This window comes from Nerophis lumbriciformis, linkage group LG25 (assembly GCF_033978685.3).
Source record: "Nerophis lumbriciformis linkage group LG25, RoL_Nlum_v2.1, whole genome shotgun sequence".
Lineage (NCBI taxonomy): Eukaryota > Metazoa > Chordata > Actinopteri > Syngnathiformes > Syngnathidae > Nerophis > Nerophis lumbriciformis.
Genome location: NC_084572.2, coordinates 31,985,610 through 32,004,791, shown reverse-complemented (window position 1 = coordinate 32,004,791; position 19,182 = coordinate 31,985,610). Strand labels below are relative to the sequence as shown.

General features: G+C 40.7%; 1 protein-coding gene across 2 annotated transcripts; it reads right to left on the bottom strand.

Moving 5' to 3' along the window:
• Nucleotides 1–1,746: 1,746 nt before the first annotated feature.
• On the bottom strand, nucleotides 1,747–17,516 carry LOC133621826 (actin-related protein 2/3 complex subunit 1A). 2 transcript variants are annotated; one of them, XM_061984212.1, is made up of 11 exons: nucleotides 17,242–17,513; nucleotides 16,543–16,632; nucleotides 16,310–16,414; nucleotides 9,227–9,449; nucleotides 8,998–9,105; nucleotides 7,288–7,391; nucleotides 7,104–7,212; nucleotides 2,919–2,994; nucleotides 2,657–2,850; nucleotides 2,490–2,580; nucleotides 1,747–2,421 (listed from the first exon to the last, which is right to left on the bottom strand). In XM_061984212.1, exons 2-11 carry the CDS (start codon nucleotides 16,604–16,606, stop codon nucleotides 2,383–2,385), a joined length of 1,113 nt encoding a protein of 370 aa, XP_061840196.1. In that variant the 5' UTR covers nucleotides 16,607–16,632; nucleotides 17,242–17,513; the 3' UTR covers nucleotides 1,747–2,382. The 2 variants fall into 2 exon arrangements, with proteins under 2 accessions (XP_061840196.1, XP_061840195.1); XM_061984211.1 differs by having other exon boundaries at nucleotides 7,104–7,391; nucleotides 17,242–17,516.
• Nucleotides 17,517–19,182: the final 1,666 nt, after the last annotated feature.

Here is a 19,182-nt window from a genome sequence, read left to right as displayed (position 1 = left end):
GGTAGAAAAGCGCTATACAAGTACAACCCATTCATCATTTATCATTTATGATTTTAAACCATAACCAAGCATGCATCAATATAGCTCTTGTCTCAAAGTAGGTGTACTGTCACCACCTGTCACATCACCCCGACTTTAGACTTTTTTGCTGTTTTCTTGTGTGCAGTGTTTCAAGTCTTCCTTTAACGCTATTCCCCGCATCTTCTTTGTTTTAGCAATCAAGACTATTTAAGTTGTTTTTATCCTTCTTTGTGGGGACATTGTTGACTGTCATGTCATGTTCGGATGCACTTTGTGGACGCCGTCTGCTCCATACGCTGTAGGTCTTTGCTGTCGTCCAGCATTCCGTTTACTTTGTAGCCAGTTCGGTTTTAGTTTCTCTTCTGCATAGCCTTCCCTAAGCTTCAATGCCTTTTCTTAGGGGCACTCACCTATTGTTTATTTTTGGTTTAAGCATTAGACACCTTTTTACCTGCACCCTGCCTCCCGCTGTTTCCGACATCTACTAAGCAATTAGCTACCGGCTGCCACCTCCTGATATGGATGAGTATTACACGGTTACTCTGCCGAGCTCTAGAAAGCACCGACACTCAACAAAATAATTTGCAGATTATAATTAGCGGTTGGCAATAAATATTTTTAACCCAAATAGTTGAAATTACATAATCTCCCACGGCACACTAGTTGAAAAACACTGTTATAGAGAATGCTGCAGCATCCAGTCCAGTGGTTCTTAACCTTGTTAGAGGTACCGAACCCCACCAGTTTCATATGCGCATTCACCGAACCCTTCTTTAGTGAAAAATAAAATGTTTTTTTTCAAATTCAAGACAAAGTTATATGTTTTTGGTAACACTTTAGTATGGGGAACATATTCTAAGTAACAAAGACTTAATTTAGAATTTTTTGGACACTAGGGGAACATTCTAAGTAACAAAGACTTAATTTAGAGTCATTTGGTTAGGGTTAGGGCCAGGGTTAGAGGGTTAGGGTTAAAATAATGCTGTGCCGAATAAGGCATTAATAAGTACTTAATAATGACTAGTTAATAGCCAATATGTTACTAATTTGCATGTTAATAAGCAACTAATTAATGGTGAATTTGTTCCCCATACTAAAGTGTTACCATGTTTTTTTACTGGTGCACAAAATGAACCATGCATGAACATCACCTTGTTCAAAGAACAAAACCAACAGTGCATAAACTAACAACAAATTACACACCTGCAAATCAGTCTGACTTCTGCTGTTGCCGTATACGTAATACGCCGATAGGGAGAAGTTTTTATTTACACGATGAGTCGGGTGTGTTTTGACCTCCGCCGAACCCCTGAGCCCGACTCACCGAACCCATAGGGTTCGATCGAACCCAGCTTAAGAACCACTGATCCAGACTGAACACTGATCTACAGCGGTCACAGCCACTAGGGGGCGTAGCTGCATGGTATGTAGAGACTGTCATGACATGAGGTTAGGCTTCCCTCACTTAGTCATAACACATGAACAATATGATTCATTTGCATTGCTGCCCATTTAAACGCGACTCAAGACACGTTTGGTTTTTTGGTCCTTTTGTGACTCACATGTTCCGCTGCTAAACGTTCCACTCCAGCAGGACACCATCTTTGCGCGTCCTAACAGCGAACCTCTGGAAAAGAAAATTTAGCAAGTGAGGAATAGCAAGAGCTAACAGCATCTTCATCATTGGTAACACAAGCAGAGAAGAAAGACATCAGTCAAGATGCATTGTGTTCTGCAAATGTATCTCATCTTTATTTAACGTCCACCTCGGTTACATAGAAATCCTCCATCTTGTGTGGTCTTAGCGTGGTAGCTACAGTGCGCTATAAGGCTGCGGCGCCGTGCGCCCGTTCCGACAGCCAGTCGCGACATGACGAGAGAACCTCCGTGACCTCGGCGGGCCTGGACTCCTAACTGTGACTTCACCACCCGACTACGACACGCTGATATATTCACATTGAGGTGATAATTCAGTCTGCTTTTTTTGATAAAACGCACCGCTTAGTGTTGAGCTTTTGGTACTCGAGGTTGGAGAACATAAAAACACACAAGTCACGTTTTAATACGCGCCAGAGGCTCCTCCCGCTTTTTGACAACCCAGGCTTCACTTTCGTCTTAAAACCAAACAACAGCAACAAAAGAAAATCAACAGTGATGTCACACTTCAGTTCTGTGTGTGTGTGTGTGTGCAGGTGAGTGTGTATGTGTGTACTGACACCCCCACAGGAGAGTGTTTCGGTCTGATCAGTGCTTCAGCAGACACTCGATAAATTGCGTGTTACTGGCTGTGCCGCAAGAGGTGGTGGGGGTGGGGGGTGTGAGGGTCGCGGCGTCTCTTCGTTCTTCATTCGTAAGATTTCTTCACATGATGCGGAGACCCTGAATAGAAGCTTCTAGACTCTGGAGAGGAGAAAATGGAGAAGACAATGAAAGAGTGTGAGTGCAAGTGTATTCGTGTTGACGTGTACCTTAAAGTCCCAAATAGTCATGGCTCCATCAATGCCTGTGGTGCAGAACTTGCGACAATCCCTTTTGTCTCCCTCGTATACAGACACTTGGCTGGGGAACACAATAACACAACCAGAAAGGCTTTAAAAACATGACACACACCAGCTGGTGGTCGAGCGTGACCTACGTGATGCTGTTCTGGTGCAGCGTGTCCAGCGCGGTGTTGCGGTCCTCGGTGGTGGCCCTCTTGTCCATGTTCCGGAAGCGCTCCATGGCCGAGATGTTCCTCTGGATGCTCTGCTTGGGGAGGTCCAGCTTGGACATGAACGTCAGCGCCCCGCTCTCGTCGCAGCGGAACAGCATGGGGCAGCAGTCGTGGCCCTGCAGGTCACACAGACACATTTCACACATGGCCCTCACGTGGACGAGCACGCGCGTGTGGACCTTACCGCTGCTACCAGACTGTTCTCAGACACAAACAGGACACTGAGGAGAGGAAGGAACTCCGTCTTCAACTGCAAAGGACTACAAGACAAAAAGGGATAGCATTTTATTTCTATTACAACTTCTGTTTGCATTTTATTTGTACTGGTTTACACAAACATTGTGATTAGATCCTTTTTTAATCCTGTGAGAGAAATTAACATGTCAAAAACAATGCAGGTCGTCATTCACTTACATTTTTAAATAAATGTATTATTACGTCTAGTTGAGCACCGTTCTACCTCGAAACGGCAAAAACTAGCTCTCTGCTTGCCGATGCAGTTGGTTGTGTAGATCTGCAGTAACATGGAGGCTTGACTGTATCAGTGGAGACAAGAGGTGGGAATATTTCTGCACCTCACGATTTGATTAGACTCAACACGATTCGCCATTAAAACCAATTCTTTAAATTATAATGAAAGCTTTTCAAAACAGGTTGCAAAAGTTCTTCTTGGCTGCTGACGGACGACTTTTATGCGCAGAGTTGTCTTGAAAAACGTATTTTTAAAAACGTATTTTTAAAAACGTATTTTTAAAATGTTGTTTACAAAAGTCACAATTAAGGTTAATCCAATAAAAGAAAATAGAGCAAACTCAACTCCAACGCAATTCCAGCTTTCCAATACTTAAAATAGAAATTAACAAAGCAATTGAGAAGTCATACAAATACAATATTAAAAAATAGAGATGTCCGATAATGGCTTTTTTGCCGATATCCCGATATTGTCCAACTCTTAATTACCGATTCCAATACCAACCGATACCGATATATACAGTCGTGGAATTAAACACATTATTATGCCTAATTTTGTTGTGATGCCCCGCTGGATGCATTAAACAATGTAACTTTACCATGAATTGATTAACGTGGACCCCGACTTAAACAAGTTCAAAAATTTAGTGGTCAATTGTACGGAATATGTACTGTACTGTGCAATCTACTAATACAAGTTTCAACCAATCAATCAAAAACAACCTTTCCAAAATAAGAGAACAACTTAAACTCCAGTTATGGAAAAAAGTGCCAACATGGCACTGCCATATTCATTATTGAAGTCACAAAGTGCTTTATTTTTTTTAACATGCCTCAAAACAGCAGCTTGGAATTTGGGACATGCTCTCCCTGAGATAATCCTAATACCCACTACAACTATGGGAAATACTATACTTTGACTTCCACAAAGTGCATTATTATTATTATTATTTTTTTAAACATGCCTCAAAACAACAGCTACAAAAACAATGAAGGCACACAGCTTCAGTCCAGAGTATACTAGAGCATACTTGCCAACCTTGAGACCTCTGAATTCATAGCGTCCCGGAAGAGTTAGTGCTGCAAGGGGTTCTGGGTATTTGTTCTGTTGTGTTTATGTTGGGTTACGGTGCGGATGTTCTCCCGAAATGTGTTTGTCATTCTTGTTTGGTGTGGGTTCACAGTGTGGCGCATATTTGTAACAGTGTTAAAGTTGTTTATACGGCCACCCTCAGTGTGACCTGTATGGCTGTTGATCAAGTATGCCTTGCATTCACTTAAGTGTGTGTGTAAGCTGCATATATTGTGTGACTGGGCCGGCACGCTGTTTGTATGGAGGAAAAGCTGACGTGACTACAGGTTGTAAAGGACGCTAAAGGCAGTGCCTTTAAGGCACGCCCCCAATAATGTTGTCCGGGTGGAAATCGGGAGAATGGTTGCTCCGGGGGTTTTTCGGGAGAGGCACTGAAATTCGGGTGTCTCCCGGGAAAATCGGGAGGTTGAAACCGATACCGATAATTTCCGATATTACATTTTAAACCATTTATCGGCCGATATTATCGGCCATCTCTAATACAAAGCAGTACCAAGAATAGTAATGAGGACATTTTCGTGGACATTTTGATGGGCCTACTATCTGTGCTGTGAACCTCTGGCCAAATGCCAAATTTAATGCAAAAAATAATACAAATAATCAGTAAATAAAATGTTTATGTTAGTGTAATAACATGCAAACGTAGGAAAAGTTAACATACTTTAAGATGGCGCCAAGTATCAAAAGCCATGACATTTAGGTTTAAATGAATAAAATGAGCAAAACGTTAAGCAAAACGCTAACGTATAAAACGTTAGCATACTAATACAGGACAAGTTGTTGTGAATGGATGCTTGCTTTGCAACAGGCCCACAATAGTAGTGTGTGTTGTATGGATTTGAAACCTGGACAATAACTAACTCAATTGCAAAAAGATTGGAATGATTTGAGATGTGGTGTATACGTAAGATAATAAAAGTCTCCTGGAAACAAAGAAAAAAACAATAAAGAAGTACTAACAATGGCAAACCAACAGAAAGCGCTTAATCAACATAAAGGAAAGACATGTTCTTTGGGCGCACAATCAGACAATCTGTTTCAAACTCAACTTCTACAGGGGAAAATAGAAGGGAAAAGGAAAACAGGAAGCCCAAGACGCGGATGGATTAATAACATAATAAATGCTATCAGGACTGTAAAACAACACCTCAAAACCGGTGCTACTGGCAAACCATGACATCCAACCTTAAGCGAGAAATGGAACTAAATGATGATGAATAGTACTTAACTATTTTCAATAAAAAAATGTATTCTTTAAAAAAAAAAAAAAAAAAAGTTTTTTTTTAATGTATTTTTTGTTTAGCTGTGCTGTTGTGTTTTTGTGTACATGCAGGCTATGTGAGCAAATACAAAGGCAACTGTAATATTGGAAATAGCCCAATAAGCAGAAAAGGCGTTTTCTTCCAATAAAGGAATGTGAAAACAAGTTGAATACAAATAATTATATTTTATTACTAAGGGCTAAATGACAAATTATTGTTGCCAATCCATAATGACTTGTTGATTCATCGTTTCAATTCGAGTTGTCAAAAGCATCGAGGCTAAAACATTGTATCCGGATACAATACTCATTTGTGAACATATTGATACTACACAACCACCCTGGCCCCGCTCTCTCCCACAGCAGCAGCAGTGAGGTACCATTAGCATATCCCTCTCACCGCTATGTTATGTAAGTAGTGCAAAAATAATAACAGAGCTGCATGGCCAGAGTGACCACTTTAAGTTAAAAAAAGACAGACACAAAGTCAGTTTGGGAGTACCGGTACTTTGCCTTGCAGGCAAACGGACACGGAAGTTCAAAGGGTGTCCTTTAGGGCAGTGCAAACAAACACGGTGGTCATGAAGTCAAGTAGTATGTCACATTTGGCAAAGCATCAAAAAGATCGACATCATGGCCTTTACGATGAATTTCTACTGCTGAGTAAAACTTCTGTTCCTCACAACTGATGTGCTTGTCTTATTATTAGCAGTTAGCTGTAGCTAGCAGTTAAAAGCTGCCATCGGGTTAAAGTGAAAACTGACAAGTGCATCTATTATGTTAATAGACAATGAGAATATAATACGTTTACATAAGTGTACATGTTGATGACTGAAGTGTTAGTCTGATGCAGGTGGTTCTAGATTTCGAGTGCAAAGTGCATTGAGATAATTTCTGTTTTGACTTGGTTCTGTATATGATAAAATGACCTTTCAAAGCAGAAAAAAGTCCACCGGCAACACAGCACTACAACCTCAAAACACAGTTTTCCTTTTTGTTGTTTATTTTGTATGTGTGTTTATTTTTGCACTTTTAGATAACCTGACATGTGTCATCTTAGTTGCTTTTTATTTTGTTTGTTTTGAACTGGTTATCATTTAACCAGTGGTTCTGGTAATTGTTACATGTTGCAATTTAAGTTGTTTTGAAGTTTGTCCATAAAATACTCATGGGTCTTTTTTAATCCCTGTGGTAACAAAAATGGTGTACATTATTGAATATTTTGCTGAGTATCGGTATCAAGTTGAAAGTCTACTGTATTGGCAAACATATTTTATCATCATGAAATAAAACCTACGCAGATAGCAAAATATCAAAATGTGGTTAATTCTTGTTTTGGAAAAACAAAACATTGCCTTTTTAGGTTATCTTTTTTTATGTTGAATATAATAAAATAGGTGAGCTATTTTTGATAACCAGATTCACCTCGCATAAACTCCTCTGCTGCTTGCAAACACAAGTCATCCCTCACAGCAGTTCAGTTAGTAGTAATAACATACTAATATTGTACAAATTACAAACAGGATCAAGAGATGGAAACATACGTGGAAGTCTTGGAGCTGTCCACCACAGTGACTGTGCTGTCATGGCTGACCCACGCCAGGCGATTGCCAGATGCCGAGAAGGACACTGAGTGGACCCAACCCCCTCCTCCTAAGTGGACAGACAAGCGGAGCGGGTTTAGTGGCCTGTTTAAGCCACACGAAAAAACAACATTCAGATCCAGACCTGCTCCTCCAAACTCTGCTAGCACGGCTCCAAAGGGCATCTTGTTGCCCCAGGGCGTGGGGCCTGGCTTCTCCTCCACCTCCTTAATGTAGGCTGAGAACACCCTGGAGAACCAAAAGACAAGGGGGGATAGGAGCGCGGAAACCAGAAATATTTCCATTACTAATCTAACATTTAGAGACACTACGGATTTCACAGTAACCAGCAAAGTGACGTTATTTCAGGCCTAACTAGTTTTCTACCTCAAAAGGTTTTCCACAGAAATCTTAACGACTACTAGCCGAGAGACAAAACATAACAGTTTATGCACTTTTATAAGCGGGAACAGTAGCGGTAAAACACTCAAGAATATGGCTTGTTACCATGGCCACATTACCTTATTTCATATAATTATTTGATTGATGGCACTTAACCCTTGTGTAATGTTCATATTGTTGTTACTCAGCCAGTGTTTGTGGGTCTGCTGGACCCGTTGCATTTTTTGGATTTTATTGCCTCACAATCAAACAGTTTCATGTTAAAATACTGAACAGATGTTTACCTTATCCCAATAAACATCTGTTCAGTATTTCAACATAAAAGTGTTTGATTGTGAGGCATTAACAGCGACAAAATGCAATGGGTCCATCAGACCCACAAACGCTGGCTGAGTAACAACAATATGAACGTTGTACGGAACATTTCTCTGCCAGTTTCTGCATCCCACAGGGATTCTTCTTTTGTGTTTCTGCACCTGCAGTTCCCACACAAGGTTGCAACATTTTTTGTCAACACTGTCTGCTCTCATTTTCTCGCACATTTGACCCTCTGATGTTCTGTGTACCTACACTCTGTCCTCCTCCTGTCTAGGCCTGCTGTGTGTGTGTGTGTGGTACACAGAACATCAATTTCCACACTTCTATTAGCCCCGAGTCCAGTGGACCCGGACATCTTATATGTAATTGAAATGTGTATGGTGTGTGGTCATTAAATATGTATTCTGATATATGTTCTTCACAGAAAATGAGCCAAAGTCAGTGAGTCTCAGTTTGAAAAATTAATTAATTGTATCATTTTTCTTTTAATAAAAAATGAAAACGGGTCCCACAGACCAGAACACCACACAAGGGTTAAATGAGACTTACTGTGCAAAACCAACTTTCTTACCTATTGCTACCTACTGTTATGGATCTGCATAAGTCCCAAAAATATGAACTCAAACCATGGAGGAGATATTTATGAAATAATCTTGCCTTCCTTCAAACGAGCAGTTTGGATTTTGTCCAAATTGTAAATTTTTTTCAAAGTGTGACGTTAGTGGATGTATACATATATGGTAGAAATGTACTCGATCTTTGCGTGAGTCAGCCATTGTAGTCCAACGCTGTAGTAATTAAGCGCCTACTTTTTCGCTATCCCCTTGTTATTGATAACTAATAACACATATTTGTTTTTAAATATACATAAAATATTTGTTTAGCCTTTTTAAAGAAAATAGATGCAAATCAAAAAAATGATCATGACATCATATATGATGATGTCATATTGACCACGCCCTTAGCGCCACATGTATAGTGGCAATCTAGGGGAAACCCTGATCTCTGCTAGTATTTTCCTGCCTCAAATAATTTGTATGAAAACAAACAATTCATCATGGCTCTCCGAATAAAAAGAGGATGTTTATTTAAATGCCAGTACCAAGTCTCCATCATTGTGGACTAAGACAGTCACCTGCATTTGAAGTCACACGATCCAGCGGCCAGCAGCACGTTGTTGGGATGCCAGTCCAGACTGAGGATGGTGGAGCGGACAGGCTTCTTGATGTGCTTGCTAACCCACCTGACGCACAGAAAAAAACAAACCATTTTGTTTTATAATTGTAAAAAGTTCATAGAGTCAAATCGACTGCAGTCCTCATTTAAACGCACCGTTTAGAAAAAATACATCTCAATAATCTTACCAGTCGTTCTCCGACTCAAAGTAGCAAACGGAGATGAGCCGGGCGCCGCTGCCGACCGCAAACTTGTTCTCCAGTGGGGACCACTTGACGAAGGTGGCAGCTCTGTTGATCCTGAGAATGACCAGCGTGGGCTTCCACACGCCTTCCTTCTGAGACCACACGTAGGCGTTGCGGTCCGCTCCACACGTCACTATGCGGTCACTCTTGGGGGCCCAATCAATGCCTGGGAAGAGAACCACAGGATCAGGTTTTCCGTTATTATTATTATTTTTTGCTATGATTTAAACATGCCACATTAGTAGCCTTAAAGGGGAAATGCACTTTTATATTTTATTTTGCCTACTTTTCACAATCCTTATGTAAGAAAAAAGCACGTTTTTCTTTTTGCATTCTAAGTTATGAAATACGACAAGTACCAGAAGGCTAATAATGCAGATAGTGGGAATACATTATTCAGCTCATAAAGTTTGGAAAAAAAACATCTAAAAAATGCCAACAATACTCCATTTACATTTCGTAACCTGAATATATACCAAGTTTTCACGGTACTGTTATTATATGCGCTAACGCAAACTATTTTTAGTGGCACTGTGATCACAGAGCGCTAAGTAGCTTATGCTGCTATATTGACATATTGAGCCGGCGAACTGCTGCAGCTGCATTGTCACTGAGCTGGTGAAAATTAAAGGGGAACTGCAACTTTTTTGGAATTTGGCTCATCATTCACAATCATGATGAGAGACAAGAACACGTCTTTTATTTTTGTAAGATTTTAAAGATAATTAAAAAAAGCTTGAAAACTGCGGCTAATGGAAGTCACCGTTGTAGCCTTCAAAGCCCTCCATCAAAGTTTTATATACACATTGCAAGTATATATATATATATATATATATATATATATATATATACACATACATATATATATACATATATATATATATACATACATATATATATATACATACATATATATACACATACATATATATACACATACATATATATACATATATACATACATATATATATATACATATATATATACATATATATATACATATACATATATATATACATATATATACATATATATATATATACATACATATATACATACATATATATACATATATATACATACATATATACATACATATATATATACACATATATATATACCTACATATATATACATATATATATATATACATATATATATACATATATATATATACATACATACATACATACACATACATACATACATACATACTTTATATATATATATATATATATATATATATATATATATATATATATATATATATATATATATATATATATATACACATACATACATACATACATTTATACATAAACATATACATATATATATACACACATATACACACAAAACCAGTAGCGTTGTGTAAATCGTAAATAAAAACAGAATACATCCATCCATCCATCCATCTTCTTCCGCTTATCCGAGGTCGGGTCGCGGGGGCAGCAGCTTAAGCAGGGAAGCCCAGACTTCCCTCTCCCCAGCCACTTCGTCCAGCTCCTCCCGGGGGATCCCGAGGCGTTCCCAGGCCAGCCGGGAGAGATAGTCTTCCCAGCGTGTCCTGGGTCTTCCCCGTGGTCTCCTACCGGTCGGACGTGCCCGAAACACCTTCCTAGGGAGGCGTTCGGGTGGCATCCTGACCAGATGCCCGAACCACCTCATCTGGCTCCTCTCGATGTGGAGGAGCAGCGGCTTTACTTTGAGCTCCCCCCGAATGACAGAGCTTCTCACCCTATCTCTAAGGGAGAGCCCCGCCACTCGGCGGAGGAAACTCATTTCGGCCGCTTGTACCCGTGATCTTGTCCTTTCGGTCATGACCCAAAGCTCATGACCATAGGTGAGGATGGGAACGTAGATCGACCGGTAAATCGAGAGCTTTGCCTTCCGGCTCAGCTCCTTCTTCACCACAACGGATCGATACAGCGTCCGCATTACTGAAGACGCCGCACCGATCCGCCTGTCGATCTCACGATCCACTCTTCCCCCACTCGTGAACAAGACTCCGAGGTACTTGAACTCCTCCACTTGGGGCAAGATCTCCTCCCCAACCCGGAGATGGCACTCCACCCTTTTCCGGGAGAGAACCATGGACTCGGACTTGGAGGTGCTGATTCCCATCCCAGTCGCTTCACACTCGGCTGCGAACCGATCCAGTGAGAGCTGAAGATCTTGGCCGGAGAAAGCCATCAGGACCACATCATCTGCAAATAGCAGTGACCTAATCCTGCAGCCACCAAACCAGATCCCCTCAACGCCCTGACTGCGCCTAGAAATTCTGTCCATAAAGGTTATGAACAGAATCGGTGACAAAGGGCAGCCTTGGCGGAGTCCAACCCTCACTGGAAACGTGTCCGACTTACTGCCGGCAATGCGGACCAAGCTCTGACACTGATTATACAGGGAGCGAACTGCCACAATAAGACAGTCCGTTACCCCATACTCTCTGAGCACTCCCCACAGGACTTCCCGGGGTACACGGTTGAATGCCTTCTCCAAGTCCACAAAGCACATGTAGACTGGTTGGGCAAACTCCCATGCACCCTCAAGGACCCTGCCGAGAGTATAGAGCTGGTCCACAGTTCCACGACCAGGACGAAAACCACACTGTTCCTCCTGAATCCGAGGTTCGACTATCCGGCGTAGCCTCCTCTCCAGTACACCTGAATAGACCTTACCGGGAAGGCTGAGGAGTGTGATCCCACGATAGTTGGAACACACCCTCCGGTTCCCCTTCTTAAAGAGAGGAACCACCACCCCGGTCTGCCAATCCAGAGGTACCGCCCCCGATGTCCACGCGATGTTGCAGAGTCTTGTCAACCAAGACAGCCCCACAACATCCAGAGCCTTAAGGAAGAATACAATGATTTGCAAATCCTTTTCAACTTATATTCAATGGAATAGACTGCAAAGACAAGATATTTAATGTTCGAACTGAGAAACAAAATTCATTTTTGCAAATAATCATTAACTTAGAATTTAATGGCAGCAACACATTGCAAAAACTGAGGAGACCAATTTTTGAAGCTTTTCAGGTGGAAATATTTCCCATTCTTGCTTGATGTACAGCTTAAGTTGTTCAACAGTCTGTGGTCACATTTTCAATGAGAAACAGGTCTAGACTACTGGCAGGCCAGTCTAGTACCCGCACTCTTTTACTACAAAGCCACGCTGTTGTAACACGTGCAGAATGTGGCTTGGCATTGTCTTGCTGAAATAAGCAGGGGCGTACATGAAAAAGATGTTGCTTGGATGGCAACATATGTTGCTCCAAAACCTGTATGTACCTTTCAGCATTAATGGTGCTTTCACAGATGTGTAAGTTACCCATGCCTTGGGCACTAATACACCCCCATACCATCACAGATGCTGGCTTTTCAACTTTGCGCCTATAACAATCCGGATGGTTCTTTTCCTCTTTGGTCCGGAGGACACAACGTCCACAGTTTCCAAAAACAATTTAAAATGTGGACTTGTCAGACCACAGAACACTTTTCCACTTTGCATCAGTCCATCTTAGAGGAGCACGGGCCCAGAAAGCCGGCGGCGTTTTTAGGTGTTGTTGATAAATGGCTTTCGCTTTGCATAGTAGAGTTCTAACTTGCACTTACAGATGTAGCGACAAACTGTAGTTACTGACAGTAGTTTTGTGAAGTGTTCCTGAGCCCATGTGGTGATATCCTTTACACACTGAGGTCGCTTTTTGATGCAGTACTGCCCGCTTTGATAGCTCACTTCTACTGTGCAGTTACAGTGAAATATAAACATAAAACACACAAAAACCACAGAAAAGCATTCAAGATTACAGCATAATTAGTCCAAAGTTCTATTTAGTGTCCTTATGGCAGAGGGGATAAAACGGTTTGTGAATCTTGTAGACTTGGCTGGCAGTGATCTGTAGCGCCTCCCTGAGGGCATACGCATGGACAGCAGGTGTAGTGGATGTGTGGGATCGGAGAGTGACGTGAAAGTGACATGAAGTTGTAAATTTGTAACTTGGAGCCAAGCTATTTCGACATAAATGGAGTGCTTAGCCAAATCAACTTGAAAAAATGTTTGCGGCAGCTGTACCAAACACACAACAGTCTATCAAGTGAGTCACACTTTATATTGATCATGACACAAGCACAGCTGTGTGCAAACAAAACATGAAATGTGGGCTAATACTTTACAGATACTGCAATATGATTGTTCATGTTTTTCACTCAGCACAGATTGGTGTCTTATCGCAGTTTTGTGCATTACAAACTCCAATGCGTTTCATGTTGTCGTAGAAGCTAGCATATCTAATTTCGTAGTTAGCTTTTACGGCTCATACCGAAGCATGCGGATGTGTTAGTACGGTAGAAAAATAGTTCCTGAGTGTTCGCTCTTACTAAAACAATGTTGCTACATCTTGGTTATTATACAGGTTGCGTTGGTGACAGTTTTTGACTGTTTTTTTTTAAAGTGATTTAGAGGTAGAAATTATTTAGAGGTAGAAATTATTGCTGCATTAACATTAGCTACATTGCTAGCCACCACGAACGAGCAGATTTTTACATGTTTAAAAAAAACAAAAAAAAACAAACATTTGTCTTCTTGTCTCTCAAAAGGATTGTGAAAAGGCAAAATTCCCCGAAAAAGTAAATTTTCCCTTCGAATTTAGATTATAAATCATGCCTCTCACCTGGATAGTAGAAGGTTGTGGCAAAGACACGGAAAAAATGCTAGTTTGCGACCACTTTTTTTTTTTTTTTTAAACCTCTGGTTGGATTTAGGGCTGGGCGATATTACCTTTTTTATATATCGCGATGTTTTACGGCCATATCGCGATACACGATATACATCTCGATATTTTGCCTTAGCCTTGAATGAACACTTGATGCATAAAATCACAGCAGTATGATGATTCTGTGTCTACATTAAAACATTCTTCTTCATACTGCATTAATATATGCTACTTTTAAACTTTCATGCAGAGAAGGAAATCACAACTAAAAAAAATCACTATTTTTTTCATACGGTGTTGATCTGGAAATGTTTGCCTCGGCATTTTGATGGTGTGGGCGTGTGGCACCGAACGGAGATGTTGACGTGCGGAGTACGTAAATATTGTTTTTAATATTGTTGTGCAGCACTTTGGAAACAATTTAGTTGTTTAAATGTGCTATATAAATAAAGTGGATTGGATTGGAGTGAGCACTCTTCATTCACTAGCAGGGGACTTTTCAAATGATGCTACATATTAGCAGTAGGCTACTGCTACTTTTTATAGCAACGCTTTCACCCCACACTTGACAAATTACGGTTTTTCCCACTTGAAGCCAAGCCACCGCCAGACGATGGACCCCCTGCTGTTTTTCTTGGGAATTAATTATTCCTTCATTTGTTACCAGATTCGCACCTTCTATCGCTCGTATTACCGCTAGCATCACAGCTAACGTTAGCCATGCCGCTACCTCTCTGCTCGGGGAGGACGTATACGTATGTATGACAGTATGTGACGTATGTAAGAAGGTGCGCTTGCTGTCTGTGAGAAGGAGACACAGGAAAGAGCGAGTAGAGCCTGAAGTGTAATGCCTGCAGCTAAAAGCAACTGTGTGTGAGAACGTATACTCGATATCACGATATAGTCATTTTCTATATCGCACAGAGACAAACCCGCGATATATCGCGCATATCGATATATCGCCAAGCCCTAGTTGGATTATGATTAAACATTCATCTAAACAGGAAAATATAAACACCCCATCAGTCGGCATCCCAGTGAGAGCAGACATTGTACAGTAGGTGATTGTTTTATTGTATTTCTTGTTCAGCACTTAGCAATACTGCTTGGAGTTTCTCTAGAGCTGAATCTGTTTCGCAAACCGCTTCTAAAACTTGTAGCTCATCCTCCTTATATTCGGGCTAAAAAATATAAGGTTCTGATTATCATTTGTCTCAAAAGTAATCGTTAGCTCTCAGGAAGTCTGCATGATTACTTTTGGCTGTTGTTGAAGGGAAAATCGAGCGTTGTGATGAGTCTGTGAAATTGATATGCCGCTGTATGATTAAAGTAAGCAAAATATGAAAATATTTCATGTTATTGTGAATGCGCCTGTTACATTACATATATATTTACAGAATGTATATACACAACGTTAATGGAGGTGTTTCAATGTTTATGAGAGCGCTTTATAAGCGGAATTTTTCTTTTTTCTGTCTTGCCTCTGGTGAGGGCGGTCGCATTTTTTTCCGCTCCCCTTGCTCTCTTTGTTTTTGTCTTGTCTGAACTTTTTTGAAGCCTCTTTCTTTGTGCTGTCCTCAAATCTAAACATCAGACTGAACTGAATCGCAAGATGGATCACATCATGGAGAAGCTTGCTGAAAAGGAAAATTGATTTGAATTTGAGAGCACCCAGCATGGACGAATAGAACAGACAAGTCATTGTTTTGTCTGCTCACAGAAAACAAACATCCTAATCTACGATTTGACTCCCTCGAATGGCCTTGACGCTGTGGAAACAGGACCAGGCTGTTCTGAAAAACACCCCCGAGGACACCTCAATAATGGATGCTTTTGACCTCCCTCCCCGTCCCTCTGTTGCGAGTTTGTCGTGATTAAATGTAACGTGTTTATGTGTGCATTGCATGGAGTTTTTTTCCCACTCCAGACTAGGCCCCCTTAGGCGCCCAGTCTAGATTGTATTTTTTTACTCATCTTTTTCCCCAGCGTTTTACCTTTTTCCCCATCTTTTACGGGGCGCCTTATGGCGACCCATCAGCGTTCCTGTTCTGTAACCCTGTACACTGTTTGTCTAATCTTGAACGGGTTTGTGCTGAAAACAAAGTTTCGTTGTACTTGTGCAATGACAAAGACCAATATGATCGGATCTGATCTACCATTGGCTTCATTGTCCGCCAACTTTTGCTCGCACTTATTTACGAGTTAGAATGCATAAGAAAAGAAAAATGTGTGCCTGTCTTACATAAGGATTATGAATGATAGGCACAAGTCCCAAAAAGTGCAATTCCCCTTTAAATGAATAATAGAGTACCTGTAATGTGTCCGTTGTGTTCCTTCAGCTCGTGAGTCTTGACCCACTGGTTGCCGCTCTTCTTATAAATATGAACTTCGTGGTTGTTGGGACTGATGGCGATCTCTGCGTGAAAACACGGTGGGGGGTTGGCTGAGAACGTAAACGAGCTAAACCAGTTCCCGTCCTTTTGGGGACGGTGACTTGGAATGACGTGATATAGTTAAAAGACCAAAAACAAGGGGGGGTCTTACGTGTCCTGTCGCGGTTCCACGCATGGCAGGTGATGGGCTCCAACAGAAACTGATGAAGGGACATCTTGGGTGTGGTCCTTCAGTGGAGCTCTGCACAGTCACAGTCAAAACTTTATTACAGCAGGCATCTTTTAATTAGGCTTTCAGCTCAAGGCGGCGCTTAACATTGCCCGCAACTGGGATTTACAAACACCACGTCTGATAAAACATTTGGGAAAAACGCCCTTGTTTTATTTTGTACAAAATGGGACCAGTAAGCTTTTTAACGTTATTGCAACGTTGACAGGTCAGTTAGCATAGTTATAACAACTCAGCACCTCCATTCACATCATGAAACACGTATTTAAATTAATTTAGCAAGTATTCTACTTTTCTACACGATGTATGTATGCCCTAGTTGTGTAGTTACCGTTTCGGCCTGTTATTGTCATGGTTTAGTCCACTAGATTAGTAGTCTGCCGAGCTAACCCTCAAATTAGCTAACATATGATTAAATATCGTAGCTATCTAGCTCATTTTCATGATGTTAGTACGTCTCCGCCTTGACAAAGGGCCAAATGCCATTGAAGTTATCTTAATAAATCACACTCGTTAGTTAAAAAAAACTATTTCACAAGTAGGCCTCCCTTCTCCGTCACGACCCCGGTGTTTCCTGACAGGGCAGCCGCTCATGAGGCCTCGCTCGTGGGGCTCGCTCACCTCTTGGTTCCTCGGTGCGCTCACGTTTGGCCGGCAAAGCTAAGCAGCTCGAAACGGGAACGGTTCGACGAGGAGGTGGAGGCGAATTCGCGGACTCTGGTCAGTCGACACGAATTCGTCCGGGGAATGTTGAGGGGAATGTCAAGACGGCCGGCGACGAGGTGCGTCCGGGAACATCCGGTGGGTGAAAACCGTCTGCGAAAGCCGCTGGTGCCTGACTGACTGACAGCTAGCTTAGCCGCATCACGCTCGCCAGCCGCTACAATCAAGCCGACGAACGCGTGAGCAGATAGAAAAGAGCGCCTCTGGTGGACAATATGCGAAATGCATCAGCTTGCCACACAGCGCTTTTGCTTCATTAGTTATTTAAAAAAGAAGAAGAAAATGTTTCAATAAATTTCAGAATCGTTAAATGTATTATTCTATTGGAGTGTGCCTTTACAAGAAAATCATCTTTAAACAGTCATCACCATAAATAAATAGAATAGAAAAGAATAGAATTTTATTTGTCATTATTACAGTGAACAGGTTCAAAGAACAACGAAATTGGAGCAGATCCCCTAAGGCAGTGGTCCCCAACCACCGGGCCGCGGCCCGGTACCGGTCCGCTGACCGATTGGTACCGGGCCGCACAAGAAAAAAAATTAATTAATTAAATCAACCTAAAAACACAATATATACACTATATATCAATGTATGTCAATACAGTCTGCAGGGATACAGTCCGTAAGCACACATGATTGTATTTCTTTATAATAAAAAAAATAATAAATAAAATTTAAGGTACATACACAATAATTTAGTAATATAAATAGTATTAAAAAAAAGATAACAAAGAAGATACGTATTTATATATATATATATGTATATATTCACACACATGCATATGTCCATACATATGCATATATACATATACACATATATCATATAACATTATTGCACAATATAACATTATTGCAAATATTCTCGATTCAAGGTTCAATCACTTATTGTCCTCATCATAAATAATAACAAGATTATTTTTTATATATATCTACGGTATATAGATTATAGTGGTTCATACTTGCCAACCCTCCCCGATTTTCCGGGAGACTCCCGAAATTCAGCGCCTCTCCCGAAAACCTCCCGGGACAAATTTTCTCCCGAAAATCTCCCGAAATTCAGGCGGACCTGAGTGACGTGTCGACAGCCTGTTTTCACGTCCGCTTTCCCACAATATAAACAGTGTGCCTGCCCAATCACGTTATAACTGTAGAATGATGGAGGGCGAGTTCTTGGTTTCTTATGTGGGTTTATTGTTAGGCAGTTTCATTAACGTCCTCCCAGCGCGGCAACAACACACAACAACAGCAGTCACGTTTTCGTCTACCGTAAAGCAGTTTGTCTGCCGTAACCAGCAATGTTGTGACACTCTTAAACAGGACAATACTGCCATCTACTGTACATGCATATGTGACAATAACATCTACGGCTTTTAAAGAGTGCACAACTGCGCACACAACAAGGAGACGAATCAGAATGCATCATCAGAGAGGGTGTTCAGCATGGTTAGAAAAATAGTGACAGAGAATAGAACAAGGATGGACAATTCAACCCTTAACTCAACAATGAGTAGATGAGTGTTATGTGTGTGTATATGTGTAAATAAATGAACACTGAAATTCAAGTATTTCTCTTATTTGTATATATATATATATATATATATATATATATATATATATATATATATATATATATATATATATATATATATATATATATGTATATATATATATATATATAATAAAAATAAATATATATATATATATATATATATAGCTAGAATTCACTGAAAGTCAAGTATTTCTTATATATACATATATATGAAATAGTTGACTTGGTGAATTCTAGCTGTAAATATACAATAACAACAAATAAAGTATGTCTACTATTAACCGCAAC

Excerpts from the sequence above, each read along its gene's own strand:
- LOC133621826 (XM_061984211.1), bottom strand. The coding sequence starts at position 16,606 with ATGTCCCTTCATCAGTTTCTGTTGGAGCCCATCACCTGCCATGCGTGG. Across the intron at positions 2,995-7,103 it reads GACAGCTCCAAGACTTCCAC|TCCTTTGCAGTTGAAGACGG; the intron begins GTATGTTTCCAT and ends TTTGTCTTGTAG. Across the intron at positions 2,581-2,656 it reads CTGCACCAGAACAGCATCAC|CCAAGTGTCTGTATACGAGG; the intron begins GTAGGTCACGCT and ends TGTGTTCCCCAG.